Source organism: Terrapene carolina, unplaced genomic scaffold, assembly GCF_002925995.2.
Source record: "Terrapene carolina triunguis isolate 2854851 unplaced genomic scaffold, T_m_triunguis-2.0 Scaffold62, whole genome shotgun sequence".
In the NCBI taxonomy this organism is placed as follows: Eukaryota; Metazoa; Chordata; order Testudines; family Emydidae; genus Terrapene; species Terrapene triunguis.
This window is the reverse complement of record NW_020664413.1, coordinates 1,034,263-1,052,119: the sequence shown is the minus strand read 5'-3', so window position 1 is coordinate 1,052,119 and position 17,857 is coordinate 1,034,263. Positions and strand designations below refer to the sequence as shown.

Here is a 17,857-nt window from a genome sequence, read left to right as displayed (position 1 = left end):
AGCCGGTGCCCGCGTTCTGCACCTCCCATTCCCTAATGGAGGTCAGGCCCATCTGGACCTGGGGCAGCACCATTGCAGCCTTCATGGGATGAGATGGGCTACAGCTGGTCCAGCAGAGCTTAAACGAGTAACAGAGGAGCGCAGAAGTGAGGAGAGCCAGACACCCGTAGATACAGGCCAAGAGCACAGCAAGCTCGGGTGAGCTGCTGCACATTCGCCTGAGTAGCGAATCCAGTTTAACCCTGGCCTTGCTGGAGTCTCAAGGCCAAGAGAGGAGTCACCCAGAAAGTATCTGGGAGACACCATGCCAGAAAGATGCAAACGTCTCGGAATCTGAGACCCCATCCCAGCCTCCCCAGCAACCAGTGCTGCCTTTCCTCATCTCCCCCCACAGCTCTCTGCTTCACTCAGGTATCTTTCTATGGAACGTACCTTTATATGCCATGTAGAGAACATGCGGCCGTACAAACCAGGGGTAGTTGTGGCGCTGCTCTGTTGCCTTGTACAATCCCTTCCTATAAAAAGGACCTAATAAAATACAGACCGGTTACAAAGCCAGAGGCTGGGCGGTGGCTTCTTTTCATGCTTGTATACAAATGGTAGAAGTCTAAATGCTAAGACGAGTGAACTTGAGTGCCCGGTATTTACTGAGGATATTGATGTAACAGGCGTCACAGACACACAGTGGAACAACGACAGTCAATGGGACACGGTAATACTGCGGTATAATAGATAAAGGAATGGCAGAACAGCACGTGCTGGCGCTGCATATGAAAGGAAGCCAAAGTTGCAAAGAAACCGAGTCCCACCAGAATTAGAAACGAGTTCGGAGAGTCCTTTTATACAACCACATATTTTACATCCCATATACACATTTGCATATACACACACATACACTTTAAACAGGGCCTGTGCTTGCAGTGAGCCAACGGGAACTTGCAGTAGTGTCGAGCGAGGCTCATGAGGATTTGGCCCTGGGCCCTCTCTCGGGCTCGGAGTGCAAGGGGAGCTGGCCTGTCTCCAGCCCAGCCTAGCCCTGCCCCGATGACTGGATCGCGTCCTCGCCTTCCGGCTTGGGGAGCTCCAGCTGGACGTCATGGAGGTGCAGCGTGGGGGTGCTGGCGTCCTTGCCGACCCCTTGGCTGAGGTCGCCCGGGCCGCAGTCGGGGTGGTGCCGCTGGATGTGTTTGATGACCTGGAACTTCTGCTTGGCCTTGTAGCTGCAGTAGCGACAGAAGAAGGGGTGCTCGTTGGTGTGGGTGAGGTAGTGGTGGCGCAGGCCGGCCGCCCAGCGGAAGCCGCGGTGGCAGACGTTGCAGACGTAAGGCTTCTCCTCGCTGTGTTTCTTCAGGTGGGTCTTGAGGAGGAAGCGGGTCTTGAAGGCCTTGCCGCACTGCTCGCAGATGAAGGAGCGGGCGTCGCGGTGCCGCGTCTCCTTGTGGATGCGCAGCGCGTCGGCTCGGTTGGTGCAGTACTCACACTCGTCACACTGGTAGGGCTTGAGACCTGCGGGCGGGGAGACGGAGCCGCTCAGGTTGGGGCGGGAGAGGGGCCGGAGACAGGCTGGCTCCCTGCCCGAGAAGGGAGCTCAGTCTCCAAGGCTCTTTCAACCCACCCCTGCACTGGGGGGCTGCGGGAACGGGGGTGCCCAGCACTCTCTCCCCATCACCAGCCCGCCCCACGTGTGGGGGGAGCGAGGGCGCTGGGCCCTTCTCTCTCCACGGCAGCAACAAGCCCCACACTCCTGTTCCCAGTGAGAGGCCTGGGCTTGTGCCCCCACCCCGCAAACTCGGGCCCCTTGCAGTGCAGGAAGTTAGGAGTCTGGTGCCCCCTGCTGCCAATTGCTCGCCACTGCGTGTAGTATTTAGAAAACTTTCAGGCCGCTCCTGTTGTAGGAGCCCTAGCTAAGTCTCCTGCCCCACCACTGACCCTGCCGCCTCCTCCAGGGAGCTGGCTACCCAGGGCCTGCCCACAAACACCCCTCGGGCAGCAGGGGAACCCAGTATGCACCCCCCCCCCCGCGGGGAGATGTGTAGCCTGCCGCTTTAGACCAGCTGAACCCACTGCAGGAAGGACGACACGGCCTGGTCAGAGCCGGCGCAGAGCGCCCTCCCCTGCTGGGCTGCTCGCTGATTTCACGGGGCGCCAGGAGCTGTTCAGAGGCACCGCTGGTGCCGAGTGGGAAAAGAGCCCCCTGCCTGGACCTGACCCAGGCCCCGCAGGGCTCAGTGCCTGGCGCCGGCCCAGCTGTGGGGGCTGCTGCTTCCCGCCCCTCCCGGCACTCGCCTGTGTGTTTGGTCATGTGATACTTCAGCTGATTCACCCATTTGCACTTGTAGCCGCAGTCCGGACAAAGGTACTTCCGTTCCTCCTTATGGATTCGCATGTGGTACTGGAGAGAGAGAGCACGGAGGTCACCGGACTCGGACACAACCCCTCTGGCCAGCCCACCCTGGCTCTGCCCTGCCTTCTGTAGCGAGGTCAAGGCAGCGTGGCCTAGTGGCTAGAGCACTGGACCAGGCGGCAGGAGACTTGGGTTCTATTCCCATCTCTGCCACTGGTGACCATGGGTAAGTCATGGCTCCGTGCCTCAGTTTCCCCAGCTGTACCATGGGGGTAAGGATCCAGCTGACAGGCCTGAGGTAAGAGCTAGGGATTATTCGCATCTGTGCTGTGCGATGCCCAGGGGCTGGTCCTTTTCAGCGCCAGGCTCTGAGGTCCTCTGGGCCCACTGCCCAGCCTAGCTCCTACAGTGACGGGACCCGTTTGTTAGAGTAACGCTGAGTGCCTGCACCCTGTCAAAGCACCGGGTGCCAACTAACGCTGACCAGGCCTTCATACCGCGGGGGGAAGGGGATGCAGGATAGCCACCCCCCATTGTACAGATGGGGAAACTGAGGCCAAGAGGCAAGGCAACGTGACTGAGGCCATAAGGGGAATCCATGGCTGAGCCAGAATTAGAACTCAGGACTTCCCAAACCCAGCACTTGGCTCAGTTCTCTAGGCCGTGCATGTGGAATATCATCTCCTCCCCCTCCCCAGCCTGGCCTGCGGAACTACCATCCTGCACAGGGCTGTCCCCACTCTGCACACGGTGCCTGGCCGGCCATGGGCTGACCCTTACATGGGGACACGATATTTCCTGCAGCCAGACAGGCCAGCCCCTGCTCGGATCTCACTGCCTGCCTGAGCACCAGGAAGCGTGTGTGTCTCGTGAGCAGCTCATTTCTGGGCAGTCTAATTCCCCCCACTGACGGGGCAGGGAAGGGCCTGACACTGCCCCAAGGGACTGTCCCAGCTAGGAGCTGGGCAGCCGCGGGCCGGGCGCTGCCCCAGGGGAAGGTCCCCCCCCGCCCCCCACAGGAGCCGGGCGGCAGCCAGCCGGGCGCTCACCTTTAGGCGCGAGGGGTCAGCGCAGGCGTACTTGCACAGCTGACACTTGTACGGCTTCTCTCCGGTGTGGATCCTGATGTGCCACGTGATCTTCTGCTTGTTCTTGGTGGTGTAGTCGCAGTCGGCGCACTTGTAGACGCGGGTGCCCCCGTGGCCCTTCACGTGGTGGTCGAAGACCAGCTGGTGGTGGCAGGCGAAGTCGCAGAAGGGGCACTTGAGCGGCCTGTCCTGCGCCGCGGCGGGCTCGTGGCTCTCCACGTAGTGACGCACCAGCTGCTGCCGCTCCTTGGCGGCGAAGCTGCAGTGGTCGCAGCGATGGCTGAAGTGCAGCGTCTTGTGCTCCTCCAGCGCCTCCCGGCTGGCGAAGATCTCCTTGCAGGTGCCGCACTCCAGGTGAGGGTGCTGCTTCTGGGCGTGGCACTTGAGCGTGGCCTCGCTGTGGCACACGAAGCTGCAGTGCGGGCAGCGGTGGGAGACTTTCTCCTCGTGCCGGCGCAGCACGTGCTGCTTGAGGGCCGTCTCGGAGCTGAAGCGGGCCTCGCAGCGCGCGCAGGAGAACTGCAGCTCTCCCCGGTGGCAGCTGTTCACGTGGCGGGTGATGTCGTTCTGCAGGTAGCCGCTGTAGTCACACAGGAGGCAGAAGTGCGTGGGTTTCTTCTCGTGGACTCGCAGGTTGTGGATGCGCAGCTTGGAGTTGGTGCCGAAGGTCTGGCTGCAGACGCTGCAGGCGATCCGGCCCACCCCGGTGTGCAGCGACTCGTGGGCCTCCAGCCGGTAGCGCCGCGTGGTGCTGAAGTCGCAGTAGAGGCACTTGTGGGGCTTCACCCCCTCGTGCTTGATGTGGACGTGCTGGCGGAGGCAGCGGGCCTGCTTGCAGGTGAAGTCGCACTGCCGGCACTGCAGCGGGGGCCGCTTGCTGCGGTACTTGCGGTGCAGCCTGCGGTGCAGCCGCAGGGCGTTGGCCCCCTTGGAGGTGAAGGGGCACGCGGGGCAGTGGAACTCGTCCAGCTTGACGCAGCCTCGCTTCTTGTGCGTCTTCATGGCCCGCTCCTGGTGGCAGGTGAAGGGGCAAGTGGGGCAGGAGAAGCGCCGCCTCTTGCACCGGGCAGCTTTCCTGGCAGCCGTCACGCCCACGGCCTTGCTGGGCTGGCCCTTCCCTTTGCCGGCTGGGCTGGTCTCTCGGGGCCCATCCGGAGCCGCTCCTTCCTCCAGCGGCCTGGCGCGTGCGCTGCCTTCCTCTCCCGCAGGCCGGGAGGACTCCGGCTTGACGTGCTTTTCCAACTGGTGGCTTTTCAGGGCCCGCCTGGACCGGAAGGCCTCTGAGCACAGGGAGCACCGGAACTGCTCCAGGCTCCGGCACCCATCCTCCACGTGGGAGCTGATGGTGGAGACCCTGGAGCAGACAAAAGAGCAGGCGTTGCAGTGGAGCTTTCCCTGCTCCAGCCGGTATTTCTCAGGCAGGGACGGACACTTGGCTTCCTCCACTTGGGCACGGTCTCCTGGCACAGGCAGTTCTGCCACCGTAGTCTCAGCTGCAACCTCAAGTGCCTTGCTGGGGGCTGGGCTGCCCACCGACGGCGCCTCGGGGAAGGGCCTGCTCGTGGAGGATGCTTTCACAGGCACCCGATCTAGATCCCAGGGGGGCTCGGGAATGCTGCTCGCTTCCCCGTCCTCCGAGCCTCCTCTGCCATTCTCCACGCCTGCACTGCCAGGCTGCTCCTGAACGGCTGGCTTTAGAGGCTTGTTCTTTCTCAGGATCACGGGGCACTTCTTGAGGAGATGGGTGTTGAGCCCCCGCTGCTGCTTAAAGCTGGCGCCGCACTCCCGACACACCAGCGGGGATTTCCGGCTCTGGCAGCCGGCCTTGACGTGCAGGGCCATGGACTTCTCCTTCCGCGTGATGTAGGAGCATGTCTCGCACTTGAAGATCTGGCTCTCCGACTGAACCACCAGCATCTGCACCCTCCCTTCTAAGACCAGCGTTTCTGCTTGCTCCTTGTCCTGCTTCCGGAGAGCTTTCAGCACCAACTCCGACTGCGGCCCCGCCTTGGCCTCGGCGCACGGGGAGGCTGGGTCTCCGGGGGCAGAAAAATGGCCCTGCTCAGCTGGCTTTATGATGCTAAACCAGGCCTCTTGCATACTGGCCTCTCTAGTCTCTGGCACTGCGTTGGGATCGGAGGCCATGCTGGGCACGTCAGAGCACTGCCCGTCACTGCGATCCTCAGGCCCCCGCTGAGTGTCCTTTTCGTGTCTCTCTGCTGCATTTGCGGTACAGGCCAAGCCGCCAGCACTGCCCTCCAGCCTCTCCTGCCCTTGGACCTCCGGCTCTTCCTCGAAGTCAGGGACGTCTTCGAGCCCGTTGTCGTTCTCTTCCAGGACCAGCGCGTCCTGCGAGCTCAGGACGTCATAGGCCGGGTCCTTGCAGCTCAGGGCATCTGCATGCTCTGGCTGGGCTGCCGGAGGCTCGCCGGCCCCGAGCCTCAGCACAGGGTCTGCCGAGACGTCCAGCGTCTCCAAGTGCAACGTGCAGCTTTCAACAGCGTCGCCGGCATCATTCAGCATCCCCGAGTCCTCCGCCATCGCGCACGAGGCCCGCGCACGGGAATCTTCCAGGGGGCCCATGTCGGTGGAAGGACCCCTCTCTTCCTCTGCCAGTCCACGCGCCATCTCAGCGCTGCCTCCCAGCTGCCCAGCGGCACGGTCAAGGAGGGGCACAACGAAAGCCTGCTGAGAAGCCTCGTGCTGGGGTTCCACGGCAGAGGGTTTGCTTTTCTGCCAGAGCTCCTTCCCGGACAGGGAGGAGTTGGAGTCGGACCTCAGAGCCACGCTGATGTCGTAGTTCAGCAGCACGTCTGCCGAGCTGATCTCCAGCTCCTTGCTGGCGTAGTTCTCCAGCCAGTCCTTGTCGCCGGGTACATAGCCATGGGCCTTGCGCTTGTGGAAGAAGAGGCTGGTGTTGCTGAAGGTGCAGTAGGAGCAGAGGGCGCAGCGGAACTCCTTCTGCTTGGTGTGCTTGCAGTTCTCGTGGTTGAGGAGGGCCTGCTTGTACTTGGTCTGGTAGCTGCAATACTGGCACTGGAAGACGGGCATCTGGTAGTTCTGCGAGTGCTTCACCTGCATGTGCTTCTGCAGCTCGTACTTGCGCTTGCAGGCGAAGCCGCACACCTCGCAGATCAGGCTCTTGCCCTGGTGGCGCAATTTGTGGCTGCTCAGCTGGTCTGCCCGGTGGCAGCGGTACGAACACTGGTTGCACTGATACCTGCCAGAGACATCAGACAGTCAGACGGCCTGACCACGGTTACGGGAACAGCAGGACGCATCTGCCAGAGTGAGGCTAGGGAGGGCACCCACTCCAGCGCACGGGGTTTGACGGTCACCTCCCCTCCCCAGAAGGTGACAACAAGCGCAGGGTAATTTATTACGCTCTGGAGCCATCTCCTTGGACGCGTGGGTGCTTGGCACCTCTCAGGATCAGGCCCTTTGTGCTGCCCTTCACGTCAATCCAGCCTGGGGATGCCCAATTCCTTGGCACAGCCTCAGGGATTCCCCCACTCCTGGTGGCCTCTGCTTCACCCTCACCACTCTGGAGGCTTTGCAGTGGGATCACCAAACCATCTGGGCGAGGGCTGTACTCTCTGCAGGACCTATTGCCACTGTCCTTCAGCAGGCCACAGGGACAGCTGCTACGCCACGTGACGCACGCAGCCGGTGGCTGAGCCCTCTGTGACGCTGGCAGGTCCCCATGTCTCTACTGAACACGGATAAATTCAGGGCTGGGACCAGTCTGGCTCCCCTGTGCATTAGGGCTGGTAAGGGAGGTCCTAGGGTTATAAGAACATGGAGAGCGTTTAGACTTTCTTGAATGCTTGTGAGTGGCTCCCAGCATTAATCTCAGTTATAACAGCTATATGCCGTGTTGCAAGGTAATATCGGAGCGGTTGTATTGTGAGCCTCTGCAGGGCCGGCTTTAAGCCGATTCACCTGATTCCCTGGAATCGGGCCCCGCGCCGAAGAGGGCCCCACGCCTGCGCTTAAGGGGGCCCCACTCCGGGGGTCTTTGGCAGCATTTCAGCGGCGGGAGGTCCTTTGGTACCACGGAAAACCTGGAGCGGACCCCCCGCCGCCGAAGTGCTTCCGAAGCCCCGGACCGCCGCCGAGTATTCCAATCAGGTCCCGCGGATCATAAAGCCGGCCCTAAGCCTCTGTGACTGTAAATCACCAGCCAGAAGAGAGACATTAACTAGTGTGAACTGCTGGTTTCCAACAGAAGGTGTTCGTCCTTCCTAGCAGGAAAGGCCCTTCGATACTTGAGGGACTATTGCGGGAAATTAAAGAGGACAAAAGACGTTGGTTGTTCTGCTCTCCTGTGTGTGAAGATGAGTCACGCAAGCGGATTCCTCCCATCAGCTGAGTTTGCAGCTCAGATCACATGACAGGAGGGGGATAAAACCCCCACACAAAAGGAACTAGGGATCTCTCTGCTGCTTGGATTCAGGGGTGCAAGGTTTCTAGGTATAAGCAAGAGATTCCCAGCTGCTTAGCCTGGGTTAGCCCTAAAGCTAAAGCTAAAGCTTCTATTACTTTTTGAAACTTAAGATTGTTATTCATTTGTGTGTGTATGTTCACCTGCTTTAAGTTTGTAAATGACTCTCTAATCTCCTTGTCCTCTATAATAAATCTGTACATAGTTTATTACACACTTGGCTACAAGCATTATCTTTGGTGTGAGATCTAAGATGCAATTGACCTGGGAGTAACCTGAATATTGCTGGGATTCGAGCTGTGAGAGACCAGCTATCACAAGGGCAGGCTCACCTGGGTGGCAAGGGACTGTCTGTCACTCCATGGTTGGGCTGTTACAGCGCCTGAGGAGTTCAGACTTGATAACTGGTTGGTGAAAGCTAAGCAGAGAACTCTCAGCCAATTTGCAGTGTGTGCCCTGCTTCCGACCAGCGCCCTGAGGTTGGTCCCCACGCGCGGAGTTACTGCAGATGGCAGTACTGGCAGCACTTCCAGCCCCTGCAGGCCAGGAGGAGAATCTGGGACTGGGAGGAGTACTCAGGCTCAGTGAGTGAGGATGCAGAATGCTGGCCACTAAGCCAACGGCAGCCAGGCAGGCAGGCTCTGCCCATCCCAGAGCCGCAATGGCCCACAGTTCATCCCTAACTTGCAATGAACGGAACAGGCCGCAGCCACCTTGGACCTGCCTCCCACAGCGCCTACAGACCTCAGCATGGGCAACAGCCAGGCCTTGTGGATCAAGAGGGAGCATCAGATGCAGGGACCTGCCGTCTCCACAGGCTGCCTTTGGGATGCCCTGAGCTAGGTGACCAGCCCTGCCCTCTTTACGGGGCTTTGGCTTTGACAGGAGAGAGGAGCAGATTGGCTGTTGCCGGAAGGGGTGACCCGGAGGCACGTACCTGAGGTCTCCAGTGTGCTTCCTCATGTGCACGTTCAAGTAGTGCTTCCACTTGGTGACGTACCCGCACTCGGTGCACATGTAGTTCTTGTCGTTGGAATGGGTGAGCATGTGCTTGGACAGGTAGCTCACGTCCCGGCAGGTGAAGTCACAGAGCTCACACTTGTGAGGCTTTTCCCCTAGTGACAGGAGAGAAAGAATCTACTCATGTGGGGTAGAGCGAGGCCATAACTTCACACTCCCCCTCTCCCCACACATCTCATCACCACTGCTCCCGCTGGCCAGCGACCTGCAGCAGGTGACGGGGCTCTGCCCGCCGGCCCCTCCGAGGGAATGTGCAAGGCACCGGCTCCTCTCATTTGTGTGACCTGCTGTCGCCTTGGCTCCAGCGAGAACCAGCCCAAATCCCTACACCTCTCCTCAAGCTCAGATCTGGCACCGCCCTCTGCTGCAGAGCTGCCAGGGCAATGACCCCCTCCCCACGGGACGGGGCCCGGCATGCCACGCTGCACTGCGGACAGGTCTGACGAGAGCCATACACAGGAACAGCATGGCGGCTTTGCCTTGGTATTCTGCCCCTCTGGCAGTGCAATCTGCCAGCTTAAGGGACATACCCAGGGATATAGAACAGGGAACCGAACCCAGGAGTCCTGACTCCCAGTGCCCCCTGCTCTAACCACTGGATCCCCCACCCCTCCCAGAGCTGGGGGTAGAACCCAGGAGTCCTGACTCTGTCCCGTGCTCTAACCACTAGTTCGCATTCCCGCCCGGTGGAGCAGCACAGCACAGCGGATCGACCCCCCCAGAAGAGCAGCGCGCTGGGGAAGCCGAGAGGCTGCGGCTCCCTGCCAGCCGGCGAGGCGACTCACCCGTGTGCAGCAGCATGTGGCGGATGAGCACTCTCTTGTGCGCCGTGGCGAAGCTGCACTCGGTGCACTTGTGGATCTTCTCGTTGGCGTGCATCTTCCCCACGTGGTCGTGGAACTCCACGGGGTTGAAGGTGGCGTAGGGGCAGAAGCCGCACTGTAGCTGCTCGCTGCCGGGGTGCCCTTGCTTCTTGTGCTTGCGGAAGATGTGCTTGTTGGAGCAGACGAAGTCGCACTGCTGGCAGTGGAAGGCGTAGTGGGTTTTGCGGTGAGCTTCCATGGCCTCGGCCGTGCCAAAGAGCAGGGAGCAGGCGTGGTACTTGCACTCCACCGACCTGATGCCATGGGCCTCCTTGAGGTGGCGGATGAACTCCTTGCGGTCTTCGCTGCAGTAGCCGCAGTCGTCCTGGAAGCAGCTCAGCCTCTTCGGCTCGGTCTTGTGGGTCTTCAGGTGCTCCTTGAGCGCCTGGCTGAGCCGGAAGGTCTCCTGGCAGACAGGGCAGGCGTAGACGTCGGAGTAGAAGTTGGAGATGTTCTCGTGCATGCTGGCCATGTGGCGGTTGAGGGCGTTCTTCTCCACCGAGCTGTAGTGGCAGAGCGGGCAGCGGTGAGTTTTCTCCCCCGTCTCTCGCATCATGTGGATTTTCAGCTTGCTTTTGCTGGTGAAGTACTTCTGGCAGTTGGGGCACTGCAGGCTGGGGTCTGGAAAGTGCAGGTGCAGGTGCTCCACCAGGTGCGTCCGCTTCTTGAAGCACCGTTTGCACTCTGGGCACATGTGGGTTTTGAAGAGGTATTCGGAGCCCTCCGCTACGTCCCCTGCAAAGGAAACCAGCCCCGGTCAGCCCGGAGCCAACACACAACAGGGCACAGAGAGCTGCCGGGTCAGACCCAGCAGGAATGGGAGTAAGTGGCCCTACTGGGCGGGGACTGCAGAGCGAAGCTGCAGGAAGAGACTCTCTCCTGCAGAGGTCCCTGAGGACGGGAGACTCCAGGTGGGAAGCCCAGGAGTCATGGCTGGGTGGAAAGGCCTGGCTGGAAGTGCTGCCTTCCTTCCCCGAGCCTGTGGTCATCTGGACAATAAACGGAGCCCACAACCAAAGACTCATTTGGGGTGGCTGATCATTCCTGGTGAGGAAGCCAGCCTCACTCAGGCACGTCAACAGCAAACCCTGCACTCGGAGCCAGCCACTGCCTGCGGACACCTGCGTTACTGGCTGCATGGATGTCAGCCCCCAAGCGATGTCCACTTCCCGTCACACATGCTCACTAACTCCGCCTATGCTGACGAGCCGCCAGAAGCCACGTCTGGAGCAAGAGGGGACCAGCCTACCTTCATCAGCCAACCCACTGCACCTACCACACCTGAATCGAGACGCAGCAGCCCAGCATTCAAGTGTTTGGGTGTTGGACCTTTGCTAACGTCTGCCTCCAGTGGGCTCGGGCCCTGCTGAGCCGGCGGGCTCAGGCCGCATCAGGCAGCCAGAAGCGGGAGCTAGTACCAGGCTTCGCTCACTCTATGCTTCTTTTTGCTAGGTAGGGATCAAATGAAGGTTTGTGTGAAAACCAACACGAATCTCCAGGTGTGCTTAGATTCCCAGAGTTAAGGCCAGAAGGGGCCAGTAGATCATCTAATCTGAGTCCTGTTTATCACCGGCCGTTACCCCTCTGCAGAGCCCAGTAACTCATGTTTGGCTCAAGCATCTTCCAGAAAGGCAGCCAGGCCGCTCTAAAGCCACCAAAAGCTGGTGAATCCCCCACTCCCCAGGGGAGTTTGTTCTCGGGGTTAATTGCCCTCGCTGCTAACAATTTGTGCCTAATTTCTCATTGGAATTTGTCTGGCTGTCCCGGCTGTCCCTTGAACAGAGCTGTGGCTCCACAGACACGCCACTCGCAGGCACCATCCCAAACAGGCTTTGATTTCACTTTCAGAACCGTAACAGCTCCTGGGGCTGGATTTGCTGGGAAGCCAACACGCTCTGCCCCCATGGCCTGCAGGGCTCACTTCTCTGCAGAGAGAATCCAGGACAGCCACTGGGATTGTAATGGTCCTGCTTGCAGGGCCATCCCACCTTCCAGCAGATGGCACAGCAGGAATCCCCGGCTCTTCTGGGATTTCTGCGTTGGCCTGGCCCAGCTCACCCTGTGCACCCGGCAGCGCAAAGCTACGGTCCCCTCTTTTGGGGCACAGGGCTGGCCAGCCTAGAGCAGACCACTTGGCCCATCAAACCCAGGATCTTGCCTACTGCAGAAGCTAGTGGCCAATACCTCATAGCAAAGTGAAGCCCAGCGCAATGCAGTTCACCGGGGAAACCTTCCTGAGCGTATGCATTTGGATTGATTGTCCCTATTTTAGCAAATGTAACCAAGTATTATTGCTAACAAAATTATCCAGCCCCTCTTCACAAAGCAGGCACTCCGGCATAGCCTCGTAGGCACGCTGACTGAGTATGGCGTAACAGGGCCGCCCAGAGGATTCAGGTGGCCTGGGGTCTTCGGCGGCCTGGCACTTCGGCGGCGGGTCCCGGAGCGGAAGGACCCCCCGCCGCCGAATTGCCGCCGAAGACCCGGAGCGGAAGAAGCTCTCGTGGGGGCCCCTGCGGGGCCCGGGGCAAACTGCCCCACTTGCCCCCCTCTCTGGGCAGCCCTGTGGCGTAAAGCCACGGATCACTGTACACTATTTGTTACTAGTGCCATTGTGACCTTTGCTCCCAATACGGGGCAGCATCAAAGGACGGACCAATCAGTTCCCTTCATGCCCTTGGAAATCCCACAAACATCAGCCAAGTCTCCTCCAGCTCTTCTGCTTTCCTAGATAAACAACCCACAATCTCACGTCCTCTGCCTGACGTGCCCACACTGCCCACTGCTGTGCCTTCGTCACCCAGCTCTGGTGTGCGCCAGCTAGTGAAAGGTTTGACCGCCAGCTCCTGGAGCAGTCGCATCGCTCACGTGTGAATGAGGTACACTACCTTTGAACTGCTGGGCCCGAGGTGCCTTGGCTTTCTTAGAAGCCACTTTCTCATCTCCTTTGGCTTCTGCCTCATAGGCGCTCTCCTCCTCTTCCTCCTCCAGCGATTCATCACCTGTGCTCTCAGAGTCTTCTTCCTCCGCCGACAGTCTCTGACCCTCGTCAGATGCTTCCCGGGTGCCACCAGACACGCTGTGGCCAGCCACCTGCTCTGCTGCTTCCCAGCCGGTCTGATCTAGGGAATTCTCTGCCTCCTCTACCATCTCCCCAGCAGCTTCAAAAGGAAAAGGAAAGAGTTAATCTGTTAAACTCCCTGAAGGGGGGTTCCAAAGAGGATGGAGCTCGGCTGTTCTCAGTGGTGGCAGATGACAGAACAAGGAGCAATGGTCTCAAGTTGCAGTGGGGGAGGTCTAAGTTGGATATTAGGAAACACTAGTTCACTAGGAGGGTGGTGAAGCACTGGAATGGGTTCCCTAGGGTGGTGGTGGAATCTCCTTCCTTAGAGGTTTTTAAGGTCAGGCTTGACAAAGCCCTGGCTGGGATGATTTAGTTGGGGATTGGTCCTGCCATGAGCAGGGGGTTGGACTAGATACCTCCTGAGGTCCCTTCCAACCCTGATATTCTATGATTCTATGATTCTTTGGAGCCAGACAAATCCATGATCCAGCCCCTCTGGTGGAGATGCCGATGACCCAAACCAAGGATCTCAGCAGGAGCCTAAGGACCACACTTAGGTAGCATGGAACAGAGCTGAGTGCAGCCGTCCTCATTTTTAATATGGGCCTACGGCTCAAACCACAGGTGCCAGGATGCAGTACAGCCTGGCTGCTTAGATCAGATGGAGCACTGCATGCTGGGACTTGTAGTCTCCAGGCACTGCTCATTTGGCTGAGAGCAACGGCTGGACCATCCATTGTATCCTAGTAGAGAGCAGCTGGGAATTTTGGTTCTTTAGGGGTTTATTCCTGCTTTTCAGGGACGATCCGGATTTCTTTTCTCCCAGCCTGCAGTTCCAGTCGCAGCACTTTTAGCCATAAAGCTTCCCTTCGAGTCGGCTGCATGAAGTCTGCAACCCCCCCGGCCAGCCGCACCCCAGGGTAAGCACCAGAGCCCAGGAGGGACCTGCTCTTTCAAAGCTCAGTGCTCAAGGATCAAGCAGCCCCCGCTGAAACTTGACCCTGGCGTCTTCCCCTCCCCTATCAGCACCTTCTGGGCTGCCGGGCTTCTCTCACATTAATGGGGATGCACACATGCAGCTGGCCACTGGACCAACCCAAACAGGCCAGGGAAGGACCACGCAACACTCGGCCCTGCTGCTGCGCCTCCCATCGGAGGATCCCACCTGCTTTGTGGACGCTGAGTCCTCGCTCCTGGGTGGTGGGTCAGGAGCATCACCCCCGTTTTACAGCACAAAGGGGAAGCGACTTGTTCAGAGTCACAGTGAGTCAGTCTCAGAGCTGGGGGAAGAACCCAGGACTTCTCCCTCTCTCCTACCCTAGCCACTGAGCAACACTGCTGTCCTAGCCATCTGCGTCTGGGGAGAGGAGCCGCTTCCTAGCGACTAAGAGCACAGGAGCGGCGTCTGTCGCCTACCCCCGGGTCACTGGGACGTCATTATACACCCCCCACTCCCTGCGGCCAGACGGCGACCGCTCACCCCACTGCCATTTCACCCCTGTGGGAAGTAGCCAGATGGCCTCAGCCAGGTGCTACGGGGCAGGAATCTCCATCCCACCTGGCAGTGAGGGGCCCCCCTTGTTGGCATGCTGAGCTCCCCTGGCAGCCCTAGGGCTGAGGCACCTGGGTAGGGGCAAGGTGGGGCGCTCGCCCTGTTGCCAGCCACTGTGTCTGTCCTGTAGACAGAGCTCTCAGTCCGCCCCATTCCCCCCCGTTCCCTTAGCTCAGCAGGTACCGCAGCGCAGACGCAGGGACTTGCTGGGGACCTGCCCGGCCATGGCAGCAAAGTCGCGCTTGCAGGTTGCCTCCATCCGCCCCATCTCGGTGGGGGGCTCGCCGCCCACCCTGCTCTCCGGTGAATGGCCCTGTGTGTGCTGCCTGAAGAGCTTGGCGTTGGAGCTGACGAAGTCACAGCGGCCGCAGTGGAAGGGGAAGTGACTCCTGTGATGCAGCTTCATGTCCTGGCAGCTCCGGAACAAGAGCGGGCAGGCGCGGTAGGCGCAGGAGACTGGGGATACCTTGTGGGCGCGCCGCAGGTGCCCACGCAGCTGCTTGCGGTCCGCTGTGGTGAAGTGGCAGCCTTTTTCAGGGCAGGCCAAGGCCCCCGGGATGCTGCGATGGGTCTTAAAATGCTCCTTGAGCTCACTGGGCAGCACAAACTCCCCCCTGCAAACGGGGCACAGCAGTCGCTCAGCAGCGGAGCCAAGGTCCCCGTCCTGCCCGCTTGCTCCTGGCGAGCTCTGCGCCGGCTCCTGGCAGACAGCTGGTTCTCCTCTGCATTCGCTGGGCAGGGCCGGCAGCTCCCCCGGAAGCTGGGGGAGACCAGGAAGCTCCAGGTGCTCGGGGGCTGCTAACGTGATGCACTGGTGCTGGGTCAGCAGGCTGGGGTCAGAGAAGCTCTGGCCGCACCTCTGGCAGAAATACAGCTCAACCACTTTGACCAAGACCTCTGTGGGTGGAGAGAGAGAGAAAAAGCGTGTCGGACAGCTGCAATCGAGACCTGGAGCCTTTCGCCTGGAGGTCACCAGTTCAAACGCAGCTCAAGTCAAGGGCAGCAAGTTTTGTCCCTATCTTCGAGGTATGTTATGGGAGACATGAAGTGCACGCGTGATGGGGGGCCTTTCAGGCTAGTTCCTGGTGAACAGCAGGCACAGCACACAGGCCACCACTACAGTGAGGGGTGCTAGAGAGAACCGAGGGGAGAAAGGATAGAGACCAGAACCAAGCGGACCATTTGTTGGAAGTTCAGCAGATAAGCCAAGGGTTCAAGGGGCTCCAGAGACTGAACTCCAGGGCAGGGGTGGGAGCTCGCATTGTTTGTGCCCCAGGCTGCGCCTGTTAAGGTCCAGCCCGCTGAACGGATTCACGATGACATCATCGACTAAGCTCACAACGTGCCACGGCCTCTAACCGGCGGCGCTTAGAGGCCAGGCCACCCACGGTGCTGAGCAGGGCTGGACAGGGCCTGTCTGGTCACTGCACATTGCTCAGCCTGGCCGGCACTCGCAGCGAGTGGTGGCGATGGGCATCACGGGAAGACACATTCACACAACCTGCCCCACAAGACTGGCTGGAGTGTCTGGTCTGCCACTCCAGAGAGAAGGGACTAAAGAACTAGCCTTGGCCTCCCTGACACATGGGCAGGTGGCATGGCAGGGGGGGGACCCCTCGGGAGGATCTTTGATTCTCGTAGAGCGCTGCCCCCTCAATGTGTGCCATACCTGTGGTGTTGCCTGGACTGCTCAGAGACACATTGCCTGCCACAGCCTCTACAAATATTTCCACCTCAGCTGCTTCTGCATGAGCTCCGTCCCCAGCCATGGACGCATCCGTCAGCAACAAGCTCTGTCCCACAGTCAGCGGGGACGTCCCTGCCACGCAGTCACTGGAGGTCCCCTGACTTCCTCCGGTTCCTGCCTCTCCCGAGGTGGGCAACAGCAGCCCTGGGCACAGGGCATCCATCTCTCCTCCGGCGGGCTCTGCAGCCACCACTTCTGCACTCATTGCCTTTCACTCACCAGCCTGCACCGGGCTGCGGAGGAGTAAATCTCTTTCTGAAAAGATACAGACGGCACTGAAAGGGCTTGAGAGCACAAGGCTCCAGAGGTGCCTCCTTTTAAGGTGTGGACTTTTCAGGAGACACTAAGCAACGATTTGCAAAAGAGAGACGAGATTTTGGGGGCCCACCCTGAGATGCTGTGAATGGGCTGGATTTTTAGAAGAGTTCTCAGGGTGAAAAGCAGGCCCCTCCTCTTAAGGTGTCTCAGGTTGGATTGGATACCCAGTATCGAGGTGCTCGAAATACAATCTCTTTTTAAAAGCTTGGCTAAAGTTCTTACCTGTCATTAATAATGTATATTTTTTAATTGTAACAATAACCACTACTAGCCCAAAGGACTTCAAAGCATTTTGCAGACCTACAGGCTGATGCCCAAGGCAACCACTCGGATCACTTCACCTAACAGTGAAATACAGCTGCCTCTGCAGTGGCATGATGCAGCTATCTAACAGCTCGCAGCAACATTATGCAGCGGTGTAAGCCAGGATGTGATGAATTCTGGGAGCAGCTGAAATGCCGCGGGAATTGTAGAGATACATGAGTGAAAGTAGACGACTAAGTCACCTACTTGTCTGTTTCCCTTATGCATCATGAGTGAGCTGCTCTCTGATGAAGAAGGATGGGATGAACGCAAGGAAGGAGAAGTCGTAAGGACACTAGAATTATCAGACCAGGACACAGGACAAACATCTTGGCTCTTCCGAGAAGTGCCTCGGTGTCCTTTAGTGATCGCAGATAGTCAGGAACGCCGTTTGACATCTCAGCCCAGAGGCGGCCCCGGCCCCTTTCGGGGGGACTGGAGTTGAGGCCAGTTCAGAGACAAGAGCCCCCACTGAATCACAACCAGCTCCCACAACTGCTAGGGCTCCTCTGCCAGCCTCTGCCTCAAGCTGGCTTTGTCTGGGGGGATCAGATGGGTTCGCTGCAAGACTTAAACATCCAACTCAATTTTGAACGAGTGAATGTGCTGGTCACTCATTTATATCACTCACTCACACTTTGGGACAGGGACTAGACAGGTCAGTTTCACCTGCCGATTTTGTGCTCCCCCATCATTCTGTCTGTGTGCCCCTGTTGTCTCTTGTCTTATGCTTGGACAGTCACCTCTTTGGAGCAGGGACGGTCTTTTTATTCTGTGTATGTACAGCGCCTAGCACCATGGGGGCCATAACTGGAGCTCCTAGGCACTGCCACGATATAAACAGCCAGAGGATGAGGTATGAGCACAGAACTGTAGCAGGATTAGAGATGGAAAAGGCTTCCTCAGCCACCGGCTCCACTCCCCCTTGGCCAAGCTAGTCTAGTTTTCAGTGTTTTGGGCAGTCCAGGTGTAATGCCCCATGCCATGGGGCAAAGCACTGATCTGTGCTGTCGAAAGCTACACCCGCTCCGAGGCCCTCTCATCCCCCCTCGGTCCCTCCTATTCTCTGCCTGGGGCACAGAACAGCATAGTCCCCTGTGGGCTGGAATAATTT

General features: G+C 59.1%; 1 protein-coding gene across 1 annotated transcript; it reads right to left on the bottom strand.

Moving 5' to 3' along the window:
- Window positions 1-663: 663 nt before the first annotated feature.
- ZNF142 (zinc finger protein 142) lies at window positions 664-16,722 on the bottom strand. The gene is made up of 8 exons (XM_024208919.2): window positions 16,045-16,722; window positions 14,559-15,272; window positions 12,648-12,920; window positions 9,682-10,494; window positions 8,814-8,991; window positions 3,394-6,652; window positions 2,287-2,392; window positions 664-1,506 (listed from the first exon to the last, which is right to left on the bottom strand). Exons 1-8 carry the CDS (start codon window positions 16,325-16,327, stop codon window positions 1,031-1,033), a joined length of 6,102 nt encoding a protein of 2,033 aa, XP_024064687.2. The 5' UTR covers window positions 16,328-16,722; the 3' UTR covers window positions 664-1,030.
- Window positions 16,723-17,857: the final 1,135 nt, after the last annotated feature.

Excerpts from the sequence above, each read along its gene's own strand:
- ZNF142 (XM_024208919.2), bottom strand. The coding sequence starts at position 16,327 with ATGAGTGCAGAAGTGGTGGCTGCAGAGCCCGCCGGAGGAGAGATGGAT. Across the intron at positions 8,992-9,681 it reads CCACATGCTGCTGCACACGG|GGGAAAAGCCTCACAAGTGT; the intron begins GTGAGTCGCCTC and ends TCCTGTCACTAG. Across the intron at positions 2,393-3,393 it reads CTGACCCCTCGCGCCTAAAG|TACCACATGCGAATCCATAA; the intron begins GTGAGCGCCCGG and ends CTCTCTCTCCAG.